Source organism: Lagopus muta, chromosome 6 (assembly GCF_023343835.1).
Source record: "Lagopus muta isolate bLagMut1 chromosome 6, bLagMut1 primary, whole genome shotgun sequence".
NCBI lineage: Eukaryota > Metazoa > Chordata > Aves > Galliformes > Phasianidae > Lagopus > Lagopus muta.
The window spans coordinates 23,212,541-23,239,034 of record NC_064438.1 but is presented as its reverse complement, the minus strand read 5'-3'; the positions used below and the strand labels follow the sequence as shown (position 1 = coordinate 23,239,034).

The following is a 26,494-nucleotide window of genomic DNA, read 5'->3' as shown; positions in this document are numbered from 1 at the left end:
AAATGTCTTTGCAAGGAGAGCTATTTAATAGTAACACTAGAGCTTACTTAAAGTGTCATTCTCTCTGATAAACAACTATTTTAACATAGCCCTTGCAGCTCTGTGACTATTGTCTCCTATTCTGGGTCAAATGGGCTCAGCCTCGTAATAAAGCAGCTCCTAACTGTCAGCACTGAGGATTCCACTGAGGGAAACTCATCCTAGGAATCATCTTTTTTCTCCTCATTATGGAGGAAAAAAAAAGTCAGTAAGGTCAAGAGAACTGGGATCTTGCAGAACTGGGATCAATGGAGATTTAGCAAATTAAAAAAAAAAAAGAAGGCAAGAGTAAAATTTAGATCTGGCTGAGATTCATTTCCTCACATTAATCCTCTAGAACTAAGAACATACTTTCCTCAAGTACAGCACCCTTGACTCCTGCACCCACTGGGAGCAGTCCTGAAAGGGCCACTTGCTGACTTATTTTCTGGAGTAGAAACATTTTTTCAGTGAGAAAGGGGAGAATAGGAGCAGTGCCCACTGCCAGCAACAGACACTGTGCTCCAATCTGAGAATTCCTTAGCAGATGGGAACGTAAGCAATGATGCTTCCATGAAGTGGGTCATTGCAACAACTGTGGTTAGCCTCTTTATGCCCTGATGCTGTGCCACTGTCCCCTTGAGCCCCAGAGTACATCCCACATACTCCCAGACATCTCTCCAAGCACAGCCCCAACATCACAAAGCCTTCAAGAGTGCTGCTACTGATGGAATGACTAGGGGAACTTCTGTGACCAGCAGCTAGCATAATGGCAGCTGCGCTGTCTTCATGGGCATTGACTGTGAGCTGGACAGCATAGGACTTGCAGGTTGCCAGAGAACTCAGCATCTGGACCAGATTCAGGCCAGAGGAGTCACTGCAAAAGTTAAAACGGCAGCTTCCAAGAAAAGAGAACATATAAATAAACCACAGACACAGTGAAAATGAGCCGAAAGGGTCTCTGGGTTCCATCCAACCCACCCATCCTCCCTCTTCAACCACAACAGCACAGCTGACAAGCTCCTTGCTAAAAGGCAGTCACAGTCTCTGGGCCCCTCACAAGAGGAGCTAGTCTCTGGGCCCTTCCTTGCTTGCCAGGCAGAGTCCTGTCTTCTTTTGTGCAGAACAGAGGCTAGGGAGGGTTCAAGCGTTTCTAAAGCAACATGTACTTTAGACCTCGCTCTCAGTGGAGGGCTTGCGTTGGTGTTTCCAGCCTGTGTCTGGGAGTGAGCCACGCCGCTCAGGAGTGGCCGCTGCTGTGTTAACACTGCTGCACTCAGACTGTTCTTCCTGTAGCAGCTGCTCAGTTTCAGTGTCATCCAGTGAACCAGAACTAGCCTGGATAGAGACTGTGTCTGTCTTCATGCAAACATGGTCCCGGAGGATCCCTCCTCGAGAGCTCCGAATTTGCTTAAGGTCATCCCACTCTGAATCATCACTGGATAAAAGGCATATCCCCTCCACAATCTTTATCTTCTCCTTGGTGTAGCTGTGATCAGGACCAGTCTAAGGAGCATACAGATAAATGAAAAAATAATACATCCATGGAAAAATAAGGCAAAGAGCAAAGCAGAGCTGGAACAAAGACAGTGAAGCAGACAAAAGGCTAGACCTCCATGTAAACATCCACTGGCTCTGGCTGTCACAATGGCAGAACCTGTTCTAAGTTTCACCTCCCTGCAGGAACCTCTAAACTGTGGAATGGAAATGAGCATGAGCCATCTCTCCTAATTCAGCTATATGCAACACCTGACAGCAGGGAGCAAGAACAAAAACAAGCATAAAAACCCCAACCAAAATAAATAAATAAAAGCAAAAACAAACAAACAAAACATGCAAAGCAGGAACAGCTAGAAGTGGCAAAGGGAGGTAGGGTTAGGGAATAGATTTGTCTGCAATATCTTTGTCTGAGTCATTCCAGATTCACCTCTTAGTAAAGCACAGTTGGAATGTTGAGTTTAAGTCCCATCATGATAGAGGGGAATAAGATTACAGGGAAACAGTGGAAATCATCATAGGCTAGCAGGACCCCACTGAGATTCAATTAATGAAATCTGCCTTATTTGGCTCACTGACATATAGGAGCATTAAAACATCTGATGTAAACTCAGGGAAGAAAGTGAAGGGAGAACATATCTGGGTGTAACTAAGAGCAACAGAATTAAAAAGAATCATGGAAAGGATTTAGATCCCCAGAAAAATCATCCTGTGTTACCTTTTGTAGACAAGGCTAAAATTGCATGAAATTTAGGGAAATCTATTGCATATTATGTCTGAAAAAAAAGCGAGGAAAAGCTCTCCTCTACATAGGCCTTGCCTCAATCCCTGCTTGAGGAGTTAAGTAATCTAACAGGCTGTCATAAATACTTGCACAGAAATTATCTTTTTCAGATCTCATGTTCTATGTAGCCAAGGCCAAGACCATAGAAAATGACCTCAGCTTTCTTGGCAGACTGTAAAGCTGACTTAAGGACATAAAAGCTGATGGAAAAACATGGAAGAGTAATTAGTATGGGACAGCTACACAGCAGAGATTGAGTGAGGGAGCCAGGATCAAACACATACATAGAATAGTGATACCTGACATGAAGATGTAGGTGAAAATCAGAAGAGGGAAGATGAAAAACTATCTGAGTGATAGGAAAGCTTCTGAGGAGAAAAAAGAGGAGAAACTAAGTGCTGCAAGACAATGCATTAAACACTCTCTATCATGCCACACACATGAGGAGGACTTCTGTGGAGCCTGTCATGTGCTTTATTTATTAAGGGCTCCATTTCTTTTCTTGTCCCACCCCTTCCATGAAGCATATAGCCAGGAGTCACATTCTTATTAACAAATTCTTTCTGGCTGCCTGGCTCCCCTCCTGGTTGTTGCCCTAAGGTTGCTTTGGGGAGTCACCAATTGGGACTGTGTCCAGGAAAGACAATTCCCTTTGATGCCTGTACTTCATTCGCATTGAGTGCTGGCTACTGAAGTACAAGACATTGTGGAAGTGGGTAAGAAGCACAGAACTAAAGACCAGTCACTGCAGCTCTGGAGAAGAAATACTGCTGGTTGATGCAAAAAAGTCTAACAGCAATTTATTGAAGCTGTTCTCCCATGTTCTAAAGGGTGAATGCTAACAAGCTACAACATTTTCACACATGAAGGCCTTAACAGCAGCTTGAATTGGGTTCTCATGTCCTTAGTAGCAGCTCTTACCTCTTTTTTATAGCATAACTGGTTGTACATTGTTGGCTTGGGAATTGTTTCAATCTTCACCTCCTGGGTAGATGTCCGATACGAGGGATTACTGTAGGTTAGGTTCCCTAGGCCAGGGTCTGTGAACTTGGATTTATTATGCCTGTAGGAAAAGAGGCGTTAGAAAAAAAGCCGAGCCCTACTGCCAGGAGCTGAAGTTCCTGAGCGGAAAGCTCCAGCAATCTTCACTGCCCTACAAAGACAGACTGCTGGTTTTACCATGCCCTTCAGCTACCAGTATACTCACTACTTACCAGTGCAGCAAGGCACTGCCATGTAACCACAAAAGCTATACTGACAATAACTGGAGAGGCTACCTGGCAGAGAACACGAGTCCACACGTGTACTGAGATATGAATTATCACACATCCCTTTCCTTAAACCTAAGCTCTCTACAGAAAATTTAGCTAATAAGGCTTCAAAAATACGTGGTAGGGGCATGTCCAACACTTCAAAGGGACAGGAAGCAAACCGTGCTAATCAATTCAGCAAACATCAACACTTCCAAATGAGAACAAATGGATTGTAAATGACAATAAGGAAAGACAAAGTGCTCTTTAATAGCTTCCTGCTTCTAACAAGGCTAGATTTTACTATGGTCCAAGAGAGGGAAAAATATCACTCACCTATATATGATTAAAGAAGCAATAAGCAGCAAAATGAACAAGATGCTGAGAAGACCTCCAATGATGTAGCTAACATGCAGTCCCTCACCTGAAAGTGAACAGCAAGGGTATGTTATACACCTTTCTTAACTTCCACTGGGTAACACTGACATCAGTGTAACACCTCATACAGAATTATAAAAACCATATGGAAGTACGTGAAGCAAAACGTCAGCATGCTGAGCTTTAGCAAAGGCTTTTGTTTGGTGTGATATGAACAAAGCCCTTCTTCCCGCCCAGGTCCCAGCAAACCAGGAGCATCAAGATATTTGTAAAGCTGTTGAATAAAGATGAGTTGGACTTCCTTGCTGACAGGTTACTCCTGCAGTGGGAAACCATTATCCTAACTACCACCCTCAGATAAACACAAAGAGGATGGTGAGGTGAGGTAGCATTAGTAGTGAGAGCCCAGTGGATGATGTAGGGGATCAAAACAGAAAACATTATTATTTCAAATGATACTTCAGTGTGAAAAGCTCCTATATAGGCTAGTGAATGTTTATGACCGATGTTCATTTTCAGATACACTTTGCACAGAAGGCATTGGAGAAATTCAAGTTTGATTTTCAGAAGTTTTCATTTCAAACACTACGGACTGGAATGTTCTGGGCATATCTGGAAGAATACTGGTGTAGAAGAGTAAAGAGGAGGAACTCACCCATTGTTGCCAATACTGCCTCATTGGCATGAGTACACAAGCCTCCCCTGGCGTCTTTGTCAGAGCAGCTGAATGACAAAAGGACACAATTAGAATCACAGAGTAACCAAAGTTGCTAGGGACCCATGAGGATCTTTGAGTCCAACTCCTGGAGTATTCTGTTACTGAAAGTAGAACCGAAGGTATCAAAAGACAGAATGGGTCAGGCTAGCACTGAAATTCCTTAAACTTCCAATTCAACAACAAAAGCCTTTCTTTTTCTTCTCCAGTATATATATATTTTTTTCCTCTGGGTAGTAGGAATAGCAAGCTGTAGGGAATTTGCAGAAAAAATGCAACAGACTGCCATCTCCTCTAATTTTAAGAATCTTGGAATTGTTAAATAAATCAAATGAATGGCATGGACTCAGGAGGATTCTAACTCTTCATTGTGTCTGGTCTGGAGCTGGAATAACCTCTTTTGGGTAGGAACAGCTAGAGAGGGCTTGAACTTAAACAAACAATAATTTTCACACCCCAATTCCAAGAGAACAAGAGTACTTACTTTCCTTCCTCTTCTTCCAGAGATGTAAGAGGCTTGGTTGTTGAGGTACCTATTCTGCCAGGTGGTGTCTGACTTCTCTCACTGGTGATTTCGGGACCAAAGGGCACCACACCAGGAACTAAGACAACACAGAAAAATAAACAGGACCCCAACTTTGTGGAATAGGTGAACAAGACTGGTAAGCTATAGCGAGATTCTGAAATGGGAAGCGTCAGAACTTGTATCAGCAGCTTTCCCATTGCAAACCCAGCTCATCAGCAAAAAGGACAGAAGAAAGCTGTGTTGCTTACAGCAGTCTTACTTTAAGAATAAGGCTTGCACAAGTTCTTGTACTGGAGAACTTCAGATGCTCTGGTTGCCATAGATGAGCAGCATCAAATAATGGCAATGGCTCATGTGGAAGCTAGTACTCAAGTGATGCTCACAAAACTCACCAGTAGAACAGGGTCGCCCATCCGGTTCATCTGGGCATGCACAGACAAAGTCAGAAGCTCTGGCAAAGCAGAGGTGAGTGCAGCCTCCATTGTTCACTCCACAAGCATTGGTACCTGGAAGGAAGAAGAAAATTTAAAATTTCTTGCAACTATCTAGGTAGGAGCTCAGAGCAGCAAATTTTTTCCTGCTCAGGAAGACACTTCCTAGAAATGCAGCAAATTACTATCCTCTGGCACATGCCCTACATCTGATTGCTAAGAAAGCTGTGATAATAGCGAGACAATCTTGATAGGAAGGCACTGGAAATCAATAGAGAACAGCTCAGTCACCACAGTTAAAAACAAGCTTACGTTATTCTGTCTTTAACACAGTGTCAGATGAATAACACAGGAAGTGGTTTGCTGATCAAAGCTATAAGAATACAGTCAAGACATACTTGGCTGAAATGTCATGGTTAGAAAAAACATGCCCAGAGAAGATACATTAACAATTTACATCCAAGAAAAGACACCAACTTCACTTGACATCTACGATAGCACAGTGGTTCTAAATTTTCCTTTTGCATCCATTTATCATTTGCCCAAATGAAGGCCCTCCTATTTACCTGTCTGTCTTTGAGGGGAAACCACAATTATATCCATCAGCCCCTCAACATTGGCCAGGACCGTCTCTTTGTTCCGCCCAGAGTATTTGTCCACTCTCTGTATAGACTTGGTTTGCCAGTCAGTCCAGTATATCCATCTGTCCTGCTACTCAGGGAGATAGCATGTAGGGAAAAAAAAACAAAAAAACAAAAAAACCCAGAACCATTAGGATGTTTAGCCACACAGACACAGAATACCTATCAAAAAAATATCCCAAGGCCCAAGGGCCCAAATAAAAACCTTCTCAACCCTTTCTCATAAAGATGACAACTATCTACACCCTACACATTTTCGTACAAATCTCCTCCTGTTAACTTCACAGAAGTGTAGCTATTAGCCCCTCAGCTCTCTTTGTTTACCACAGACTACAACAATTGCTTGTCCCCACACTCCACTACTGTCCAAATTCATCAACACAGCAGAGAGAATGGTAGCAGCATGGGGGGGAAATCTTTTTACCTGTGTCAAAGCAAAAGGATGTGACACCTGGCTGACCAGCACTTGCCGTAGCTTCCCATTGAGATCACAACTCTCTATGCGATCAAGATGCGCATCCACCCAGTATATCCTGCAGGAACAGGGCAAGAGGTGAGCTTCCACCTGTGCAATTCCTTTTTACTTTCTAGTCATTTTCTAGCCAAGATGGATTGGATGGAACAAATTTCTTCATGAAACCAAGCTAGGAAAGCTGAAGAAAATTCATTCTTAATTCCATACAGGTAAAGCAAATTATTTCACTGACCTTCTGGTGTCGTAATCCAAGGTCAAGCCATTTGGCCATCCTAGGTCAGTGTTGATCAGGATTTTACGTTCAGAGCCATCCAAGTTTGCCCGTTCAATTTTAGCAATGTGACCCCAATCTGTCCAGAAGAGGTACCTAATGAGATAAAAAGCAAATGCAACAAGAAAAGAACATTTCGCTCAACCTACTAAAAATTTTATTTACCAATTAAACTGCCACATTCTTCAGATTCAAAAAAAGCTCACGTGCTCTGTAGGTTGTGACTCCCAACTATCTGTCCAATCTTAAAATCTACTGTCTGCTCAATATCCTCCGTCACTCAGTCAGACCCTGGCTGGTGCCTACAGATGCGGACAGCACATCTGTTTTTCCACTCACATCCTCGCCCTCCAACCTGCCTCTGTACAGCCATTCTCCCTGTCCCACCAATACCCCCATACCTACCCCTTCTTGGGAAAGACAGCAATGGCTCGGGGCTCATCCAGACTGTTGTTGATTAGCACTTTCCTGGAGCTCCCATCCAGTCTAGCTACTTCAACAGTATTGCGTCCTGTGTCTGTCCAGTAGAGGTTCCTAGCAACCCAGTCCACTGCCAGACCATCTGTAGTCTTCAGGCCCTGACCAATAACAGTTTCCATGTTGCTGCCATTCAGATCAGACCGCCTGAATAGAAATAAAAGACAAGTGGATGGTAGTGAGGAATGGATAGTTCCTGATGGCGATCGCACAAGGAAGTCTCCCTAACCACAGGGGGGTTCATACTGTTACTTCCCAAATATCTTTTTCCCCATAATCTCCAGGAGGTTAAATACACCTTCAGCATTTAGTTCAACAATATGATGTTGTGTGCCACAGACTAGGTGTGAGCAGTGGTATATTGACAGCATCTCCTGGTTCCCTCAACTTAATGGCACTCCACAGCTTGCTGTGGCACAGCCAGCACACATAGCTAGGTGACCTGGGCAGTGGCCAAGTAGATCATTGGCACTCACCTGATGACATCAAGAAAAACATCTGTGTAGTAAATCTTGCCATCCACACTGTCATAGTCCAGAGAAATGACATTGTTCAGCTCGGGGACGGGGATGTGCACATCTGTGTGGTCACTGGTATCCAGCGAGATACGACGAATGGAAGCACGGCTAGAGAAAAGCAGGTATGTCTCTGGAGAAGAGTCACAAGTCTGCTCATCTCGTTTCAGCTGGATGCCAGTGGGGCAGGCACAGGAGAATCCAGTGGGGTGAGGCAAGCAAAGGTGAGAGCAGCCACCATTACGAACTCCACATTTATTAAAGCCTTAGGAAGTAGGGAAAGCACAGTTTTAGGATCAGTGCGTCTCCAGGAGACCGAAGCTTAATTTTAAAGGCTACATACATGCGTAACCTGCTAGCAGTTGAGTTCATCCTAACTGTAGCCTCTCTGAGAATCTACAGCTCTTCATAATTTTCTCTTGGAAAAAGAACTGGCCAAATGCTGATAGATTCACAGAATTGCAGCTGATCTTTATAATAGCTGCAAAGAAATAATGCTGACTGAAGGATCTCACCCTGTGAAGAAGCAGCACAACAATGCACCAGAGGCCAGGCTGACAAAGAAGCTTCTGTTTCAAGTTAGCTGCACACAGTGACAAATAAACAAAAGCATCAGAGAAGCCTGTTGCAAGTGTTTGACATATTAGGGTCATATCTTAGGGTTTTGCTGTAGTTTTTTTAAATTGAAAAACCAGCACATATTTGTTTGGAGTGGATAAGCACAGAAGGTGCAAGGAATAGGAGGAGAAGCCCAAAAGGAGCAGAGTGGGGGAAACAACCAGGATATATGATGGCTGGAGCTTCTAATAGCTTGAAGTTATACCGTACAATTATATGTCAAGAGCAATGTTCTACAGTTAGCAGCTACAGCAGAAGCAGTAAGGAGTTTTCTGTAGAAGTACACACTAGGGAAATTCCACTGAAATAAAGCAGCAACTCAGACTCAAGAACAAGGAGGCAAGATGAGGTTGTATAGGACCCCAGAGAGTAACATAAGGAATCTGGCTCTAGCACAGAATAGTTTTGAAAGTATGATATATTAATATCAGCTAAAGAAGCATTGATTCTATAGAACAAAGATGAAGCCTACGATGTCTGGGCAAAAAAATTACTCGAACTAAGGTTTCAACAACGAGCTTAAGAGGAATGAGCATCTTTTGGAGTTAAAAAAGATAGAGTCCATTCCCAGTAGACTCAGGTGAAGTGTAACATGGCATGACTCATTCAGTCCTCTTAAAAAAAGGCCCTGATGTGTGTGAGAATGAGACTGACTGTCTGTACAATCCAGCATAGGAAATGGAATGAAGGGGAAGAACAGAGTGCAGTAAGAAATAACAGACCTGAGGAGCTGGATAAACAGGAAAAAGTTTAAAAATAGTCACACAAGAGAGAAGAAGAAAAGAAAAACTGATCCTGGTGCTCTACTTCTATCACTCATGCTTCCTCAAAGGACTCCTTTCAGTGACAGATTTCAAGGGCTACTGTCACCACAGTCATACACTACTCATTTGGGAACAGCCTAGCAACTCACCTAGGGGCCGTGCTCTATCAACAGCTTGAATGTCCATGAGGCCAGGCAGGTTTGCCCTCACCAGGATGACATTGGCACCACTGTCCTTGTCAGCCCTGTGAATGCTGCGAGTTTGCCAGTCGGTCCAATAGATGTAAGAGTCCAGCAAAGTGAGGCCATAGGGGTGTTGCACTGGGGACAGCAGGGTGCGGCGGTTAGCACCATTGAGATCTGCAGCCTCAATACGCTGAAGAAAGAAGCAAGCACATCAGCCCCACACTCAAAACACCGATGACTAACAATGACTACAAGCGGCAACCAGAGCCTGAATTAGTGATGATATTCCTCTCCACCCTCCCAGAGCCCAAGCTCTCAAAAAAGCTTATATTCCCCTTGTTCTTTCCACAGCTTGCTCAAGGGTTTCAAAACAGCCTCCAGGCTACCACAAATCCAATGACAAACAATGCCTAAGAACAGAATCAGACCTCAGTGTGTGCATCAGCCCAGAGCAGCTGGGACCCAGCCTTATCCACTGCCAGTCCGTTGGGCCAGCCCAGGTTGTTGCTGATCAAAACCACGCGTCCTGAGCCATCCATCCCAGAGCGTTCCAGCTTGGCATTCTCACCCCAATCTGTCCAGTACATATAGCTAGGGAAAAGCAGCAAGTGTTATGGAAATAGAAGTCAGAAGTTGTATCCCAAACCCTAGATAATCCTCCTGGCAACACTAACCCCATCTCATGGTATAAGGCTATTGCCCGTGGGCTGTCCAGATTCTGCCAGACCAAGACTTTCCTCATAGAGCCATCAAGATTGCCCACTTCAATACGGTTTGTTCCTGTATCTGTCCAATATATCTTTCTGCCAATAGCATCCACGGCCAGCCCATCTGTAGTCAACAGACCTGAGAAAACACAAAGGTGTATCAATCACTTCTTATTCTCCCGGCTTAGTCAGGACCTTCTGATATTGCCTTTGTGCACCTCATCAAGATGCTTTAGGCTTTGCCCCCCTTCCCCAAAAACTTGAGGAGATTACTCCACCAGGTAATCTCATCTCTCTTTTCACTCTACACAGAGGCAAGAGGACAAAAAAATCACTCTTACCTGTGGTGATGATGTCCTCAAATTTGGAGCCATCAAGGGCAGCCCGGCTTATTTTTCGCAGTGTGCTGTCTGACCAGTAAACCTTTCCTGGGTTGAAGAAGAGAAACCTAAATAAATCACTAAAATCCTTGCAGTCCAGACCCAGGTGTCTGACTACCAGCTAGGCAATTATTCAGTCTATAGTGTGTGTAGTCTATAGAGAGATGTGACTGCAGAGAAATAACAGCAGCACAAGGCTGTTCAGCTAGAGTGACAGAAGAGCACAAATGATCATGTTCCAGTCATCCCCCAAAGGTGTGTACATGCAGGCTATTAGAATAGATTTCTGCTATTGTAATAAGATGAGCTTCACAGAAGGTAAGAGAACATATGATACTTTTTAAGCTAGTAGTAGAGTTCCACATTTTATTTCTCAGAATGTCCCAAAGGAGAGCAATCAGATCTTACTATACAACAGGTTTACATCAACACTGCATCAGATTCTAGTAAAAACCAACAGCCACTGTCTCAGCTCTACTGCTGTAGCATGCTTCGGTTGGTGGAAAGCATTCTTAAATCCAAAACGCACAGGGACCACACTCAATATAGCAGACTTTTTCCATTCAGTTGAGGTTGTCCTCATATAAGAACATCCCCATCAGGAAAGGAACATTTTCACCACATAATAGAAAAAAAAAAGCCTATTCAAGTTCACAATGTACAGTAAAATCTGCACCCAGATCTCTACTCAGACATTCACACACTGACATCACTTATTGCCTTTCAAACAGGCAGCTGGATACACTATGAAGTTCAGACCTTCATGAGGATCCACTCCAATTGCAATGGTGTTTTTCATGGTGACATTGACTGAAACGACGACATCCGCAAAGTAGGGAATATCCAGAGAGACCATCCGTATGTCAGTCCTTCTGGCAAAGATCAGAAAGCTGGTCATTCCTGCAGGGAGTTGAAAATGAACAGCTATCAGTGAGAAAAAAAACATCATGCAGTTTCAGATATAATTTGTTGAGCATTCTGGAGCTGACATCCATCTAAGTGGAAAAGGGGAAGTCATAGATCTCTGCCTACGGGAGTCTGGGCTGAATGACATGAAATGCTTCTTTATTTCCAAGTTGAAAATGAGTGCACTCATGGAAGAATTGATTCTGGTAAAGAGTGGAAACAAGAATTAGGAATCAGTTCTCCTATTAAGGAGTGCAAATGGATGTACCATGGCCTGAAATCAACAGTTTTCTGCAATCCTCAAAATAAGGGTCAAGAGGAAGATGTATAGAACTACTAAAGAATATAGCATCTGATAACTAAAGAATCCACTTCAAGATCAGAGCAAAAATATGGGCAAAATGTGATGTCTGGTTTAGTTGCCAAATGCAATTTCAAGAACAATTTCTTCTGCAACAATACAGTTATCAAATGGTTTCTTTATAGTAATTCTCTGTCACACTGAAAGTACAGATATCAAGATTGGCTTTTCAAGCAGGTAAAGCAGGTAAGTGCATAAAAGCAAATTTTGTTCTCTAACAAGGAGGGGACCAGAATGTAGTTGTGATCTACCCCAATGAAAGTCTTACAGAGTGGACTCACCAGTGGAACACGTCTTGCCATCAGACTGTAGGTTGATCCCAGTAGGACAGGTACAGCTATAACCTTTTGGAAGAGGTGCCAGAAGGCACAGGTGACTGCAGCCTCCATTATTAACTTCACATGGTGTACGTACTATAGGAGAGATAACAGGAACCCATACAGCAGCAGGATGGGCACAAGAAAGGGTCTATCAGCTACAGAAATGCATTCTAGAACGTTTTTAAGTACAAGCTGAAAGTTATTCTCATGCTCTTATTTTCCATGACTTAAGGCACTGAGGGCTGACAGATAGCTCAGCTCCTTGCAGGAGGCAGTGACACACACTACAGACTGAATAAACTCTAAGCTCAGTGTAGCTTGGGGTGAGTTCTGTACCTGGTGGCCTATGCCGGTGGAAAACATGAATATCCATAAGATTCTCCAGATTGTCCTGAAGCGTTTCCCGTGCCTGCCCAGTCCTTCTATCTGCGCTCTGGATGCTTTTGGCCTGCCAGTCTGTCCAGTAGATTCTCTCGCCATAAAGAGTAAGTCCAAACGGGTGAGGCAGATTGCTCCCAATCAGCACCTAGTCAGATCACCCCCAATCCCACCAAAAAACATTACTAAATGTCACTAAGGAAAAGAGGCTTCCCTTGCCCCTTCTCAACATCAAAATGTACAGACACAGCACAAGCAGTGATGGGGCAACGTGAGCCCTCAAACAGAGATTCCCTCAAACACAAGTTACAACTGAAAGGGAACTTCTCTCCTGGTGAAAGCAGTTCAGCATGTCTTGATTTGGAAGATTTCACTTTCAACTGGAAAGAGAGGCAGGGGCCATCAGCACTCTGTGCTCTAGGACTCGCACCTCATGCTCCCAGACTCCCTCCTCAAAGATGTTTTCCGTACCTTCCTGTTGCTGCCATCCAGACTGGCATATTCAATGGTCTTCATGCCTGCATCTGCCCAGTACAAGCGCTGTGACTCATAGTCAATGGCCAAGCCATTAGGCCACGTCAAGTTGGAGGAAATGATCACCAAGCGATTTGAAGCATCCATACCAGCGCGCTCAATTTTTGGGTTGGCTCCCCAGTCAGTCCAGTACATGAATCTGAACACAAGGCCAAGATAGAAGTGAGTACGTGATGTCTGTCACTGCCATTACAGTTGGACACTGGCTGTAGTGAGAAGAGCCTGGTGCCTTCAGCAGCTAGCAAAAACCAGCATTAGACTAACATCATACTCATGTTCAGCCTTGGGTTTTTGTATTATGCCTGAAATTATACTCAAACTGATATTCTTTCCACAGCCCATGTGCTGGCCTTATTAAAACATGGAGGAAAAAGTTACAGGTTTAATAACTAACCAATTATTTACCAGTCTTCACCATTAGCCCTTTGTACTGTTGCTGCACTGGTGTTTCAGTAATCCACTCAAAGAAACTATAAGCACACTTCTTTCTATCCATGCAATTCCTAGCTGCATACTCTTGTAAGAAGCAAAATCTTTTATTGAAACCATTTGTTTCTGTTAATCTACCCAGTGTTGCTTTCCATGGTGCATTTGATCATTCAGTACTCCCACAGACACAATGCTTTGAAGCAAATGAGTCACTAATGTCACATCATGCTTAAGATCAGCCCTAATTTACACCTGAGGAGATCTTTCTGTTTCAACTGTGGTTGATAAGCAGAGTGCTTGAGTATAAACTCAACATAGATGTGAAACAATTAAATATAAACATCTTGTTTGCCTAATTCACAACATTTTCTGTACCAGATTTTTAGTTGTTAGATCCCAAGGATAAACAAATGAAAATATCTGACTGCTCTTGCAGCATGACACGCAGTTACTCCAGCTTATCTTGTTCCACTAGCATCCAAAATCAGGTCTCTAATTTCAGACTTCAGCAGAATGTAGAACAAAGGAGTCAGAGAGATAATTGCATGAAATCAAAGCACTTTAACGTCTTAAGACAGAGAAGAATTTTCATGTCATCCCAGAAAAAAGAATCTCTCACCCTCCAACAGGGTCCACTACAATATCTCTAGGTCTGTCTAGGTTCTCCCAGATCAGAACAGTCCTCATGGTTCCATCTGTGTTGGAGACCTCTATTCGATCTGTTCCTACAAAGATTGAGAGAAAGAATTAGAAACACACCTCTGAAACAACAACAGACAAGGTAAACACTATCCTTACAGCAATGCTTTCTCTTCCATCCCCCATTTCTTTTCCTGACTGGAAGATAAATAAAAAGTGTCGTCAAAGTATCACCTCCGTCACCTGTGTGACTGTGACTGGTGCCAAGTTCTGTGTCAGTGCAAGCCAGCACTTTCCTAAGCTATCAACGTATCTATGCAGTACAGACATAAGACAACACCTGGAGAAGAGTCACCTTTCTTACATCTCTTTGAACTCATACTCTGACAGGGAACTAACTTCAAATCCTACCTGCTGCACCCCAAGATGTTGTGTTGGAAGATATGTGTACACACACAGATACAAGCTCTGTGGCAAGAGAGCAGTGGAACTTGACTTCTGCTATAAGCTCTTCTAAAGGATTAGTACCAGGAACACTATGAAGAGAGGTTAACTAATGGTTCCAACTTCAACCTCCCCTTTGTTTAAGGGACTTTGATCTCATGTGGGCTTTTTTTGCTAGACAGAAATAGGCAAATTTGTGATGAGACAGAGAACCATTCAGCTGTTACTCAGTTTTCACTACTCATAATGAAGACTGAAACTCCAGTAAAGCAGAAGAGCCCAGTACCTGCATCAGTCCAGTACAGTTTGTTGGTGACCCAGTCAATTGCCAGTCCAGCTGGACTTTCCAGGCTGGTATCCACCACAACCTAAATAAAAAAAACAAAAACAAGAAAATCCTTAGTGAGATCAGACCCTAGTGAAAAGGCACTAACCCAGTGTGCTATTCATTCACAAACATGACTTCAAAAGACAGAAGTTCAAGCAAAACAGTAAGATATGAGAGAGAGCATTAAGGACTTACTAGTTCAAATAAGCCTTATGCTTGAAGTTACACATGTTTTTCATTTCTGTTCAAAACACAACTCCAACTCTTGAATTCTGTTTGCCTCATTAATGGTAACAATAGCATAAGGGCATGCAGCTCTTGTTACAATATTGTACATAACAGGAAATGCAACACATCTTCCTCTCAGATTCTAGGGCTACAACAGAGGAATCAACCACAGCTTGTAAACCAACATGCTTTTTCCCACTTTAGAGTTTAGATACACAGGAACCTACACCAAACTTGTGTTTTAAGTGTTCACTGATGTTAGAGCCCACTATTGCCAAAACTAGGCAAATCAATGAACAATAAATCCAACATGAACTACAGTTCCTTAGGAAGCCAGTGTTTCCTAGTGGCTTCAAATCTGATGCACAAGGAGTCTCCTGGCTAGATGGTCTCCACACATAGTTAACACTGTACCTCCTGGCCTGATCCATCCCATTTTGCTCGGCTGATTGAGTCGGTGCTAACATCTGTCCAGTAGACATAGTCATCCTTTGAGTCCCAGTCCAGAGCCACTGCGCTGCGCACATCAGCAAGGGGGATGACATCATCTGACAGGTCATCTGTGTCAAAGCTGATCCGACGGATGTCCATCCTTCGGGCAAAAAGCAGGAACTTGTCAATACCTGATCAAAGGTCGAAAGGTCTCCTTTTAATTTCTCTAAGTTCAACAACACAGTGATAGACACAGACAATTCCCTGCTATATCCAAACCTAATCCTTTACATCATCTCTCACTGACAGGTCACAGCCCAAGATTTTATTGGTAGCAAAAATTGTCATCTTATAAGGGATTGGGATCAGCAGGGAGCGTAGGAGTAAAGAACTGCATCCTGGGGTAATCTTTGCTAAGGGAACAAATTCAACCATATTCTTCAAAAAATGGCATAGACATTATTTCCAAATTAAACAGCTTTGCCATCTCTTGAGAATCTAGGACAACAGTTGGCCTAATTCTCCCACATGGCTGCAAATTAAGAGAAACTCTGGGAGTCCACAAGGTTGAATATCTTGGTCATCACTGACACAGCTCCTATGAAAGCTTTAGGAAAAGCTGGGGCAGGCAGTGTGGCATCAGTAGCAGCCCTGATGTAAGTACCTATGGACAGAGCTTCTCTGCATCCCCACCCATCCAGCCTAGGAATGGGAACGCAGAACAAAGAAATGCCTCAAAAAGGTGAGGCATTCTTCAGCCTGGCCCTTAATCTTATCCAGCACATCTAGCTGTATCTTCTTGGAAGAAACCGCTGCATATTCCCACAACCAACCCTCTGCCACCCACAAAACATCTGGACACGCAGGCTGTGGTCCCACCTCACTTACTCTGAGCGCAGGCATGGCTGCTGGTCTTGCGGAAGCCAGTGGGGCAGGCGCAGGTATAATCCTTGCTGCTCGGCAGGCACAGGTGTGTACAGCCCCCGTTGTTGGCCCCACAGCGGTTTCTCCCTGCTCAAGTAGCCAAAGACAAAAATAACCACGCATAAGGCAAAGAGCAAGAAAAGGGGAAAAACACCAGGCAAGGTGCAAAGCCCCGTGTGAATGAGATAACTTGTCTACGCAGACACTAATTGAGAATAAGGAGTCAAATTAAAGCACTAACTCCATTTCTAGGGGTCAGTATAGTAGAAAAACATTTAATAAGTGTACTTCCCAAACAGATTACAGTAATTTAAACGGATTATGGGAAGCGTCAGTCATTGCTAGCGCTCACTTATGTTCCTCCTATCTTTCCCAAACAGTCAAGAGCTATTTCTCACTGAAAAGCATTCACCTCAGAGTGTCAGCAGGGGGAGCTGCGGTAACACACAGCACAGGGTTACCGCCGCTGAGGCACCTAAACCGAGCTGCTGGATGGAGCAAATGCCGCGGCAGCTCCGGACAGAAGTGGGGGATGCATCAATACCCTCGGTTGATGCTTGACATCTCCCTGCTTTAAAGGGTGGGTGGCAGCAGCAGTTCTACAAGCGGCTCGAATTGGTCTCTACTCTCTCTGCAGTTACCTGCTGGCTGACGCTGAGGATGCAGTGTGTGAATGTCCATAGGGAAGTGGAGTTTGTTTCGGATGATTTCCTGGTTCTTGCCTGTGAATTTGTTGGCACTGTTAATGCTCTTGGTGTGCCAGTCCGTCCAGTACAAACTGTCCTCAAACACGGTGATAGCAAATGGGTGTGGAAGGCCTGCAACAGACATCCAATACAGGGCTTCCATTACGTTCAACAGGACTTGTGCTAGCAGAGAGGCAAGGAAACTCTTACCAGTACCCTTAGGCACTGCCACAGTCAATCTGCTCAAATCCATTACACACTAATGTGACAAGACACTTCCTCTTTCCTGTCCGCTGATGTCTGGGGTAGCAAAGCCCATCCCTTATTAGTGACAGAATTCATCCCACAGCAATTAAAAAATAAATAACCATAGAATAACAAATCACCTACAAGCAGGTGGCTCTGAAACTCAGCTAAGCACCATGCCTTCTTTGCTGCAGAGAACATTTCCAGTACCTAGCTCCATTACTTACCTTGGCTAATAACAGCTTTCCTATTCTGTCCATCAAGGTCAGCCCTCTCGATGACATGGTGTTTGGCATCCACCCAGTACATCCGATGCCCTGCATAGTCAATGGTCAGTCCGTTGGGCCAGAATAGGTGTGTATCCGCAATGATGCGCCGATTAGAGCCATCCATGTTGGAATACTCAATGCGGGGAGTGTTGCCCCAGTCAGTCCAATAGATTGTGCTGGAGGGGGCAGGGAGACACAGATTAGAATACTAATGTCCCACCTAATGCACACTGCAACACTTCCTATCAGGACAAAACAATCTTGATCCTGTCACCTCATGCATGAGACTGGGTTTCAGCCATGGGAGAAGCAACAGCTAGAAAGGTAACACCCAGCACTTTCAGGCTGTTGAAACCTGAAGAGTCCAGAGTAGGACTAAAGCTCTGAAAGCCTTCAGAACCCTTGCAAGGCTTCCCAAACTGCAGGTACCAAGCAAGGAGTTTGCACCCAGGGGCACCCTCAGTGACCATTGTTCACCCAACCCTTGCATGGAAGGCTCACTGAGAACTCAAGTTTTCACTCACCCCTCCATAGGATGGAGGGCAATCGCCCGGGGTTTCTCCAGGTTCTGCCACAAAAGCACCTTCCTGTGAGTACCATCCAAGTTTGCTACTTCAATTCGAGATGTTCCAGAGTCTGTCCAGTATAATTTGTCATGTATCCAGTCAATAGCAAGTCCACCTATCTCCAGAGGAGAATGAAGCACAGAATGAAATAAGGAGCAGGCTCTGCTCAGAAAAATAGTTTCCTTTCCTTCTTAGCCTCAAAAAAGGCCCAATTCCGTCCTCCTATCTTATTCTCTGTCAGCAGAGATAAATTCCAGGGGGACAATTATCTCACACCCATTCCATCCAGCCCATTCTAGTGCTTAAGGAGATGTATTCTTTTTTGAACGCATGGTACCTACTTATCTCCACTCACCCATCCCTATTCTCACACCATAGACAGGGAACAAGCTTTTGCCTTTTTTATGGTGACGCACCTGGGCTCTCCAGACCTGTAGAAACCACTTCTTCCACATTGCTACCATTCAGATTAGCCCTCATTATGCGATCCAGGGTGACATCAGACCAAAATACCAGCTCCTTGCTGTGGTGGAAGTCAAGGGCAATGGCATTTTCCAAGTTGTTCAGGAGCAGTGTATACTCTGAGCGATGAGGCAACACTTGCCGGATATCAATTCGATTGGCAAAGAGCAGCACTGGCTCTGGCCCTGAGGATATATGAGAAGACAGCATTAGAGAACTTTGATAGGGTCCTGCCTACTATTCCCTTTACTACAAGTCTCAGAACACAGTCTTGCAGCACTGGTAGTAAGAAACCAACACCCAATTACAAAACAGCTCAGACAGCTCCTTTCCTAACCCCACCACATATTTCTACTTTGAAAATGAGCAGTTTTAAAACTTTTGGCAAATGTTCACTCAGCAAGATGTGATCAGTCCAGGTCCCATTTGAGCTCATCTCACCTGAAGCCACACCATTAGGCACACGCTTGGCAGCAAGGTTATAGTCTCCTTTGTCTCTATCCACCTTCCAGCCATGCAAACACACAAGCTATACCACACCTTCTACCGCAACCTCCAACCACAGCAAAACAGGACACAGTTAAAGTATGCCTCAGCCAGATATAAAGTAAGTCAGTAGATACTTGTACTGAAAAAAAAATAATTGAAGTTCTTTATGAAGAAAGTTTGAGAGAGTTGAGTTTGTTTAGCTTGGAGAAGGCTCTGAGCAGAACTCACTGCAGCCTTCCAGTACTCGAAAGGAGCTTGTAAGCAGGAAGCAGAGTGACTTTTTACATTGTCTGTTAGTTATAGCACAAGGGGAAATGGCTTTAAACTAAAAGAGGGGAAATTTAGGTTAGACATCAGAAAAAATTCTTTATTTTGAAGTGATGAGGCACTGGAACAGGTTGCCCAGAGAAACTGTGGATGCCCCATCTTTGGAGGTGTTCAAGGTGAGGTTGGATGGGGCTCTGGGGCAGCCTGACCTACTGACTGGCAACCCTGAGCACAGCAGGGGAGTTGGAGCTTGATGATCTTTAAGGTCTCTTCCATTCTAAGCCATTCTATGATTCTTTATGGATATCATTAGGGTAATTCCTAATTACGTCCTTATTTCCTGAAACTGAATTCCTAATTCATCAGCTTCTACATCATGGGAGTTGAGGAATCAAGTTAAACAAATGTACAGATGCCCTTAGAAAACAGATGTCCTTACAGTAGCCACTGAGGACTGGTGACCAGCATCTAAGGTCAAACCAGAGCAAAGAGGTGTGATACAACTTCACTGGCAAGGAAGGACTGAGACACTTCCTGAACAGAAACAGGGTGCTGTTTCTGTCTCAGGGTGTAGGCCACCTGGAATGATGAGGAATAAGAAAAGAAAGCAGAGGCTGTCCTGTTGGCAAGGAAAGGAAACAGTGAAGCACCACCCCACAGTCAAAATCATAAAATTTTCACAGGTCTTCACCAACAACCTAGGCATACCTAATATAAATCCAGGTACTTCCTTGTGTGTGAGCAGCATAATGTTGCCAGTGAAGCATTAAAGGCAAAGTTAAAAGAATTGGACCAACAAACATGCACTAAAGACTGAATTTCTGTTTACCTAGAGCTTTGCAGCTACGCTTGTCAGGGCGCAGCTCATAGCCTTGCTCACACCAGCACTGGAAGCCACCTTCACTGTTGGTACAGCCTTGGCTGCAGTAACCTTCCTCAGCACATTCATTCACATCTGCATGTTAGAGATAAAGGGATAAAATTATTACGATACTAACAAGCCTAACAATCTCACCACAAGCTTGCTTCTGCCTTCATGCTCCAATTTGCACCCCATCATAGCCATCAACTCCAAACACATCAAAGCAGCAGGGAAGAGGCTACTGCTCCAAAAACTCACCTTGGCATGACCGGCCATCTTCCAGAAGCCTGTAACCTGTATGGCAGGTGCACTGCACCATCCCTCGTACCATCTGGCACTTCTGAGCACAGCCACCATTGTTGACATTGCAGTTCTCCTCCCCTGTTCGTGGACCTGTGAAAGCAATAGATGAAGACAACTGAGCTGAAACCACAAAGCAGCTGCTTGTGTTCTCAGCTGTTAAGCAGCCATCACCCTCCAGAACAGGCTAAGCAAGACAGGGAGGAAACAGGTTGTGCGGGAAGCTGCTTCTTTACACTCAGAAATGTCCCCTGCAGGCCACAACCAACAGGGAGCAGCTACTCCCAAGATCTGGACAATGACACTCAGAACAATGTGGTTGGGGATTCAGTATCTCTGCAAACAGACTTTGATACCTGAGAGTATAATCTTCTCCCCATTATTCCTTCTCCGCAGTATGCAATTGGAAAACCACAAAGGTCAGCGTCCTCAGTCTTCAACCCACACTCCCTTCCATTAACACAGTCCAAGCTTTCTTCTTTGCACACATCCTTCAGCAACACTAAATTGACTCCCACACACAGTGCCTCCATTTATATTTAAGACCTGACTTGCAGTACTTACGGCAGTTTTGATGCGGGCTCTCATCACTGCCATCTCCACAATCATTTGCTCCATTGCAGAGCTTCCGTTGCCCAATGCAACGCCCATTCCCACACAGGAACTGGTCTGGAGCACACTGAGGGGTCCCTGCAATAGAGGAAGAGGAATATAAGCACACCTGAGCTTACTGATGGAACAACAGTCATGGGGAAGTAATGGATAAAGAACTTTTCTGGTTACAATCTTTATATATGAACAGAAATCCATCACTTCCTCTTTCCTTGAATTCAATTCATCTTCCACTTCTTACTGCTCCAAATTTCTTTACATCGACTCAGTGGCTTGCTCAGCTCTCCTTCAGACTGACTCCAGTGCTGCTTTACTGGAAGTCCAGCTATTTAGTTTCCCTCAGAATGACTTCAGGGTCTTAGCTTAATTCCATTTGGTTCCAGATTCCACAACTTTCCTGAGCATGTGAAAGGAGCAAGTTTAATCATCTGAGATGCTAAACCAGCAAGGCTATAGATCTTAAGCCTGCTGAGGAATGTGTGTCTTGTCCAGCACTAACTGCACTGTGACGGACTTGGAATGAGATTTACATGCATCCTTGAAATGTGAGCTCAGGCAACAGGATTTCACACATGAGCTACACACTTCAACTTCTGCTGTTGGCAGGGACACTACAGAATTCCTGTAAGTAAAGTAATGCTATTTGTAGGGACTCTGCCAATCTAATTGTTTCTTCAGCGATAACTGCACTGTCCTATTGCCTCTTATTTCTTGTACCTCGCAAGCTGACTTTGTTAGTGGTTTCCAAATCATCGCACTGTGATAATCCTGGGAATACAACAAGACAGCACAGTTACCAGCAAAGAAAAAAATAACTTGGCAGGCTGCCTGTAAGCAGAATGGAAAAGGGTAGGTGTGAGATTGTCAAAGAGAAATAAGAACTAACGGGCACACCAACTGGGAACACAGACACATGCAGACTCACTTTCCAGGGCACAGGAACACTTTTAATAAAGGTTTCTGAAACTTGGACCACATTTATCATAATGAAGATAGAGATTCTTACTTAAGTTGATCTCCCAGCATTCTTGGAACTTTCTTTCTACAGCCAACAAAAACGTAATTCTAAGTGTCACAGGTTTCTAACTCTTGCTACAGACGTTAAGGCTATATCTCATCAGATCAGCCAGTACATGTCCTGCTGTGAACAGAACCTCCAGGTTAACTCTTTGTTGCTATCACTGTAGACTCAATGCAGAACTGCACCATTAATTTTATGGTAGCGATAGGTGTACTCAACCATGTTGGGGTTTGTTTGAAAGTGGAGAGGTTGAATTTCAGTGGCTCTGGAATTTTGATTTGGCTTCAGGGTGGCAACAGTTCAGTGTTCGTTTTAAACACTTTGGTTATTAAGACAAGGAAACATAGTTACTGCTTTTTCTTCAAGTACAATTGCTTTTTCCAGGATTATTATTACCATCTTCTGCATGCTGGTGCTCATGACAGCTGACCCATCTAGAGCAGTAGCTCCAGGACCTCTGAGCTCAGCCTCAGCTCTTCCTGTACAATACACACTGTCCACTCCTTGACAGGCCCATGGTAACAGTTCTAAACTATCCCTTTTATCACCTGTAAACCCACTTTTTAAAATACACTTCTGGACTCGGCTCACTATGACAAATGCACTGACCAGTACTCATTACTCCTCAACAAGGGCTACAGACAACCTGGAGGATTGAAGAAAAATTGAAGATTCTAGATATTCCCTGAATCCTACAGTAATATGAGGGTCTGATGAAATCCTCTTCTATATCCATAATTATATAAAAGAATATCTATAAGGGAAATGATTACGACAAAGAACAAGAGAGATTCCCAAACAAAGGTAGAGGAGACAGCAGGGGTTGGCATCCTTAACCTCTAACACAAAGGCTTTCTTCTTAACTTTCACAACATGTCTTCTTTTGATCTACTGCCTGTTAACAATTGCTTGGCAGCTTCATATGGCAACACAAAAGCTACCTAGAATTACCTACAAAGCATGAGCTAGACTCATGCCTATTTAACAAATGCAGCAACTTTGAAAATTATTAGTATTTACAAGTCTGAGTGGAACAGCCTCAAAGCTTTGTGGTAAATGATAGCATGGACGGGACAGAAAGATACAGGGATCTGATGTGAAAACACAACCACTTTAGTTAGTCTAATCACTAGAACTGCAGGTGTTTGCGAGCATAGAAAATAGCCTACATATCTCACACTTTGAGAAGCACTGAAAGTTGAGGCTGAACTCTGTCAAGCCATCCAAAAGTGACTTTGCAATCCATTGCTTCCAGGATGGAACTATTAGCTACAAGAAGCAAGGCAGCAGACCAAACCTGTATTTTCACAATTCTCCTCATCACTGTTGTCGGAGCAGTCATCTTCCCCATCACAGCGCCAGGACAAACGGACGCAGCGCCCTGATTTACAGCGGAACTGGTCAGCTGTACACATAGATGTAGCTGAGGGGTCAAAAAAAAAAAAAAAAAGTCAGATGAGCAAGAATGATGAGAAGAGCCTACTTTCAATAACATTCCCCCGCACACTCGTGCATTCAGCAGAAATGGAACACTCCCATTAGACCCCGGCACTCACTGCAGTTCCTCTCATCAGACTGGTCGTCGCAGTCAGAGTCCCCATCGCACCGCCAGCCGGCATTAATGCACAAGCCACTGTTGCACATGAACTCCCCAGAGCGACATGGCTGGTGAGATGCTGCAGAGATATTAAAGAACATAGAGTGAATTCAGACCAATGGAACATCCAAGAAATCTCCCAATGCCACGCTTTTCCTCTACTATTGCGGAACCCAGTCCTGACTAGAGTCCTTCTGGAAACTGCTCTAATTCTTGTGTGCAGAAATGTGCTGACTATGCAGTGATTCCTGTCACTACCCTCAGTTTCCTGAATTTAAAATAATGAAAGAGACAGCTTATGTGTGATCAATTAGATGGCTGTTTTTCCAGCCAACTCAAAATCCATTTAGGTTCACAAGTCAAATGTTTGGACCCATGCATCACTCTGTACTAACTTACAGCAGTCAGATTCATCAGACCAGTCCCCACAGTCATCGTCGCCATCACAGTGGTAGATGTCCAAGATGCAGCGTCCATATGCACACTGGAATTCCTCCAAGCTGCAGGTGGCAGCTGGAACATCTGATGCTAACAAAGGAATCAAACAAAATATGCCTAAGGTAACAGGGCACAATCCAGTTTAGATGCAACTTTTCTCTACGTAGTATCAGACTAGCAAGTATTCAGTGGAAAAGTGTTGGAAATTGCTAGTCCTTGCTGCCTATCTCTGCATGACTTGTATTACTCAGAGGACCATCAGTGCTGTTTGTGCTTCACTGAGGAGTGGTTAAAGCTATACACAAAGGCAACTGTGCAGTCAACACCCTTTTAAAAAATAAAAAATAAAAATAAAGAAAAAAAAGGAAGAAAGGGATGAAGATCCATGAGTGTCACCTTCTCTCTTGTGCTCAAGGTACTGTTCTAGTGCTCTCTGCAAAGAATTTTGTTATTAAATTTCCAAAAAACAGATACAGAAACAGAAATAAAAACAAAACTATCATATTGAGTAGTTCTTAATATAGAGGCACATCAGAATGAAAGGTTGAAGTACGGCACAATTCCTTCAAAATTGTAACAAAAATGTGCACCTGAAGACCAAAGGAAGCAGCAAACAGCGGAGTGCCCACTTCTGCACCTGACCTTTGAAGTTTCTTCAATCCCTTCACTCTCAAGCCATCACTCAAACAAATTATGTTTTATCAGTAAGGAGCACCAGCATACCCCAGGCAGAGCCCAACAAACCTAGTCAAGGATTTTCCCACTGTTCTCTGTTCAGCAGCATACAGTGCGGGAAGTGATGAAAAATATGAGTCCCACACAACTGAATCTGTCTCTTCTCCTACTGTCCAGAGAACGAACACTATGTTTCAGATACGTGACCTTTTCAACTGAGGAGCTCCAATAACAGATCTATTAAATAAAAGGGAAAACAAAGACTGGCAATCTGGGACAGGAACTATGCCCATAGGCATGCAGTAAGAGCTCCAGTTCAGCCAGTATCCAGTGGCTGGGTAGTGAAATGTGTGTTAACCTGCTCCTTACCAAGGAAATCTGAAAGAAGTGTTTGGGCTTCTCTGAGGAGAAAGTGAAGCCAGTGACATAAATTGTCATGTACTCTGATTAAATTATATGACTCTCCTACTCCCCAGTGCTCTCTAGAAAAACAAACAAACAAACAAACAAATAAATAAGGAAAAAATAAAAAAGAACAGCTTTGTCCTACATTGTTTTAGATGAACAGTGAGCAGCACTGGATATAAGAAAAAGATGACAGCCACACTGAGGAAGATAAGATAAAAGGAGGTAGCCAAACAAAGCTTCTTAGTGAAGTTCCATACCTAAAATGCCTTACAGAAAAAACTGTCATTTACAATTTGAGAGGCATTCCAGCTCAGAGGAGCAGGGGCACCAACTCAGGTTGCCTGTAAACCTCCATAGCAGGCAAGGTTGAAACAATGTCGCCCCTCATACCCCCGGGGCATATTCGTGGCCTGTGGGGAAGCAATAGGCAAAGAAAAAAGAAAAGAGAGGGGAAAGGAGAGGAAGAGCCTTCCTCTTAGAGCTCTTTCCCAGCTTAGAAACGTTTGCAACCCCTGGTTTGCTGCCAACTCTCATTATCTAGAGAGATAAAAGACAACTCCTCCATGCACCCACTCCCCCTGCCCTTCAGGAGCTGGCAGCCCTGATCCCTCCTCCCAGAGCTTTTTGAAGTTTCCTGCTATCTAGAACAAATCCTGCAAAATGCCTTTGAGAGCACGGTGGGGGAAGGGACCACTGAAACTTTCACAGACATTAACTGCACTTAGAGACACAGCAAAGAGGGAGTGGGGGTTAGGAAGGGACATAATAGACTCTTGTCCCATTTACAAGGCCATGATGGTGGAAAACAAAACAAAACAAAAAGACAACTGTTGTTGGCTCTCACACCCCCATCTATCTCCATTCCCATCAGTCAAATCAGTTTCTAGCTAGCTCGTTTACCATCCCTTATCAGACTATGTCCTGCATAAAGCACCTGAATGGTGAGAAGGTGGTTGTGCAGAGAGCCCTTGCAGCATGCCAGTTAGCAGCATGCAGTCCTTGAAGATATTATCAGTGGGCAGAGTCCCCTGAGAAATTCTG

General features: G+C 43.9%; 1 protein-coding gene across 4 annotated transcripts in view; it reads right to left on the bottom strand.

Moving 5' to 3' along the window:
* Window positions 1-234: 234 nt before the first annotated feature.
* LRP4 (LDL receptor related protein 4) overlaps window positions 235-26,494 on the bottom strand; it is a 77,125-nt gene continuing 50,865 nt past the window's right edge. For 2 of the 4 annotated variants that reach the window (XM_048949796.1, XM_048949798.1), the window contains 33 exons: window positions 24,332-24,460; window positions 23,892-24,011; window positions 23,633-23,758; window positions 21,267-21,392; window positions 20,661-20,795; window positions 20,370-20,495; window positions 18,739-18,969; window positions 18,281-18,437; window positions 17,715-17,932; window positions 17,197-17,373; window positions 16,520-16,645; window positions 15,614-15,822; window positions 14,930-15,011; window positions 14,180-14,285; window positions 13,069-13,270; window positions 12,556-12,745; window positions 12,181-12,312; window positions 11,392-11,532; window positions 10,594-10,680; window positions 10,220-10,391; window positions 9,974-10,136; window positions 9,510-9,735; window positions 7,940-8,243; window positions 7,392-7,610; window positions 6,948-7,082; window positions 6,665-6,773; window positions 6,166-6,310; window positions 5,561-5,674; window positions 5,127-5,244; window positions 4,583-4,650; window positions 3,886-3,973; window positions 3,221-3,362; window positions 235-1,524 (listed from right to left, as the gene is read on the bottom strand). In XM_048949796.1, coding sequence (XP_048805753.1) covers window positions 1,189-1,524; window positions 3,221-3,362; window positions 3,886-3,973; window positions 4,583-4,650; window positions 5,127-5,244; window positions 5,561-5,674; window positions 6,166-6,310; window positions 6,665-6,773; window positions 6,948-7,082; window positions 7,392-7,610; window positions 7,940-8,243; window positions 9,510-9,735; window positions 9,974-10,136; window positions 10,220-10,391; window positions 10,594-10,680; window positions 11,392-11,532; window positions 12,181-12,312; window positions 12,556-12,745; window positions 13,069-13,270; window positions 14,180-14,285; window positions 14,930-15,011; window positions 15,614-15,822; window positions 16,520-16,645; window positions 17,197-17,373; window positions 17,715-17,932; window positions 18,281-18,437; window positions 18,739-18,969; window positions 20,370-20,495; window positions 20,661-20,795; window positions 21,267-21,392; window positions 23,633-23,758; window positions 23,892-24,011; window positions 24,332-24,460 — 5,159 coding nt within the window. In that variant the 3' untranslated portion in view covers window positions 235-1,188. Of the gene's footprint in view, window positions 1,525-2,598; window positions 2,668-3,220; window positions 3,363-3,885; window positions 3,974-4,582; window positions 4,651-5,126; window positions 5,245-5,560; window positions 5,675-6,165; window positions 6,311-6,664; window positions 6,774-6,947; window positions 7,083-7,391; window positions 7,611-7,939; window positions 8,244-9,509; window positions 9,736-9,973; window positions 10,137-10,219; window positions 10,392-10,593; window positions 10,681-11,391; window positions 11,533-12,180; window positions 12,313-12,555; window positions 12,746-13,068; window positions 13,271-14,179; window positions 14,286-14,929; window positions 15,012-15,613; window positions 15,823-16,519; window positions 16,646-17,196; window positions 17,374-17,714; window positions 17,933-18,280; window positions 18,438-18,738; window positions 18,970-20,369; window positions 20,496-20,660; window positions 20,796-21,266; window positions 21,393-23,632; window positions 23,759-23,891; window positions 24,012-24,331; window positions 24,461-26,494 lie in introns of all 4 variants that reach the window. The other 2 variants (XM_048949800.1, XM_048949797.1) reach the window with 2 other exon arrangements.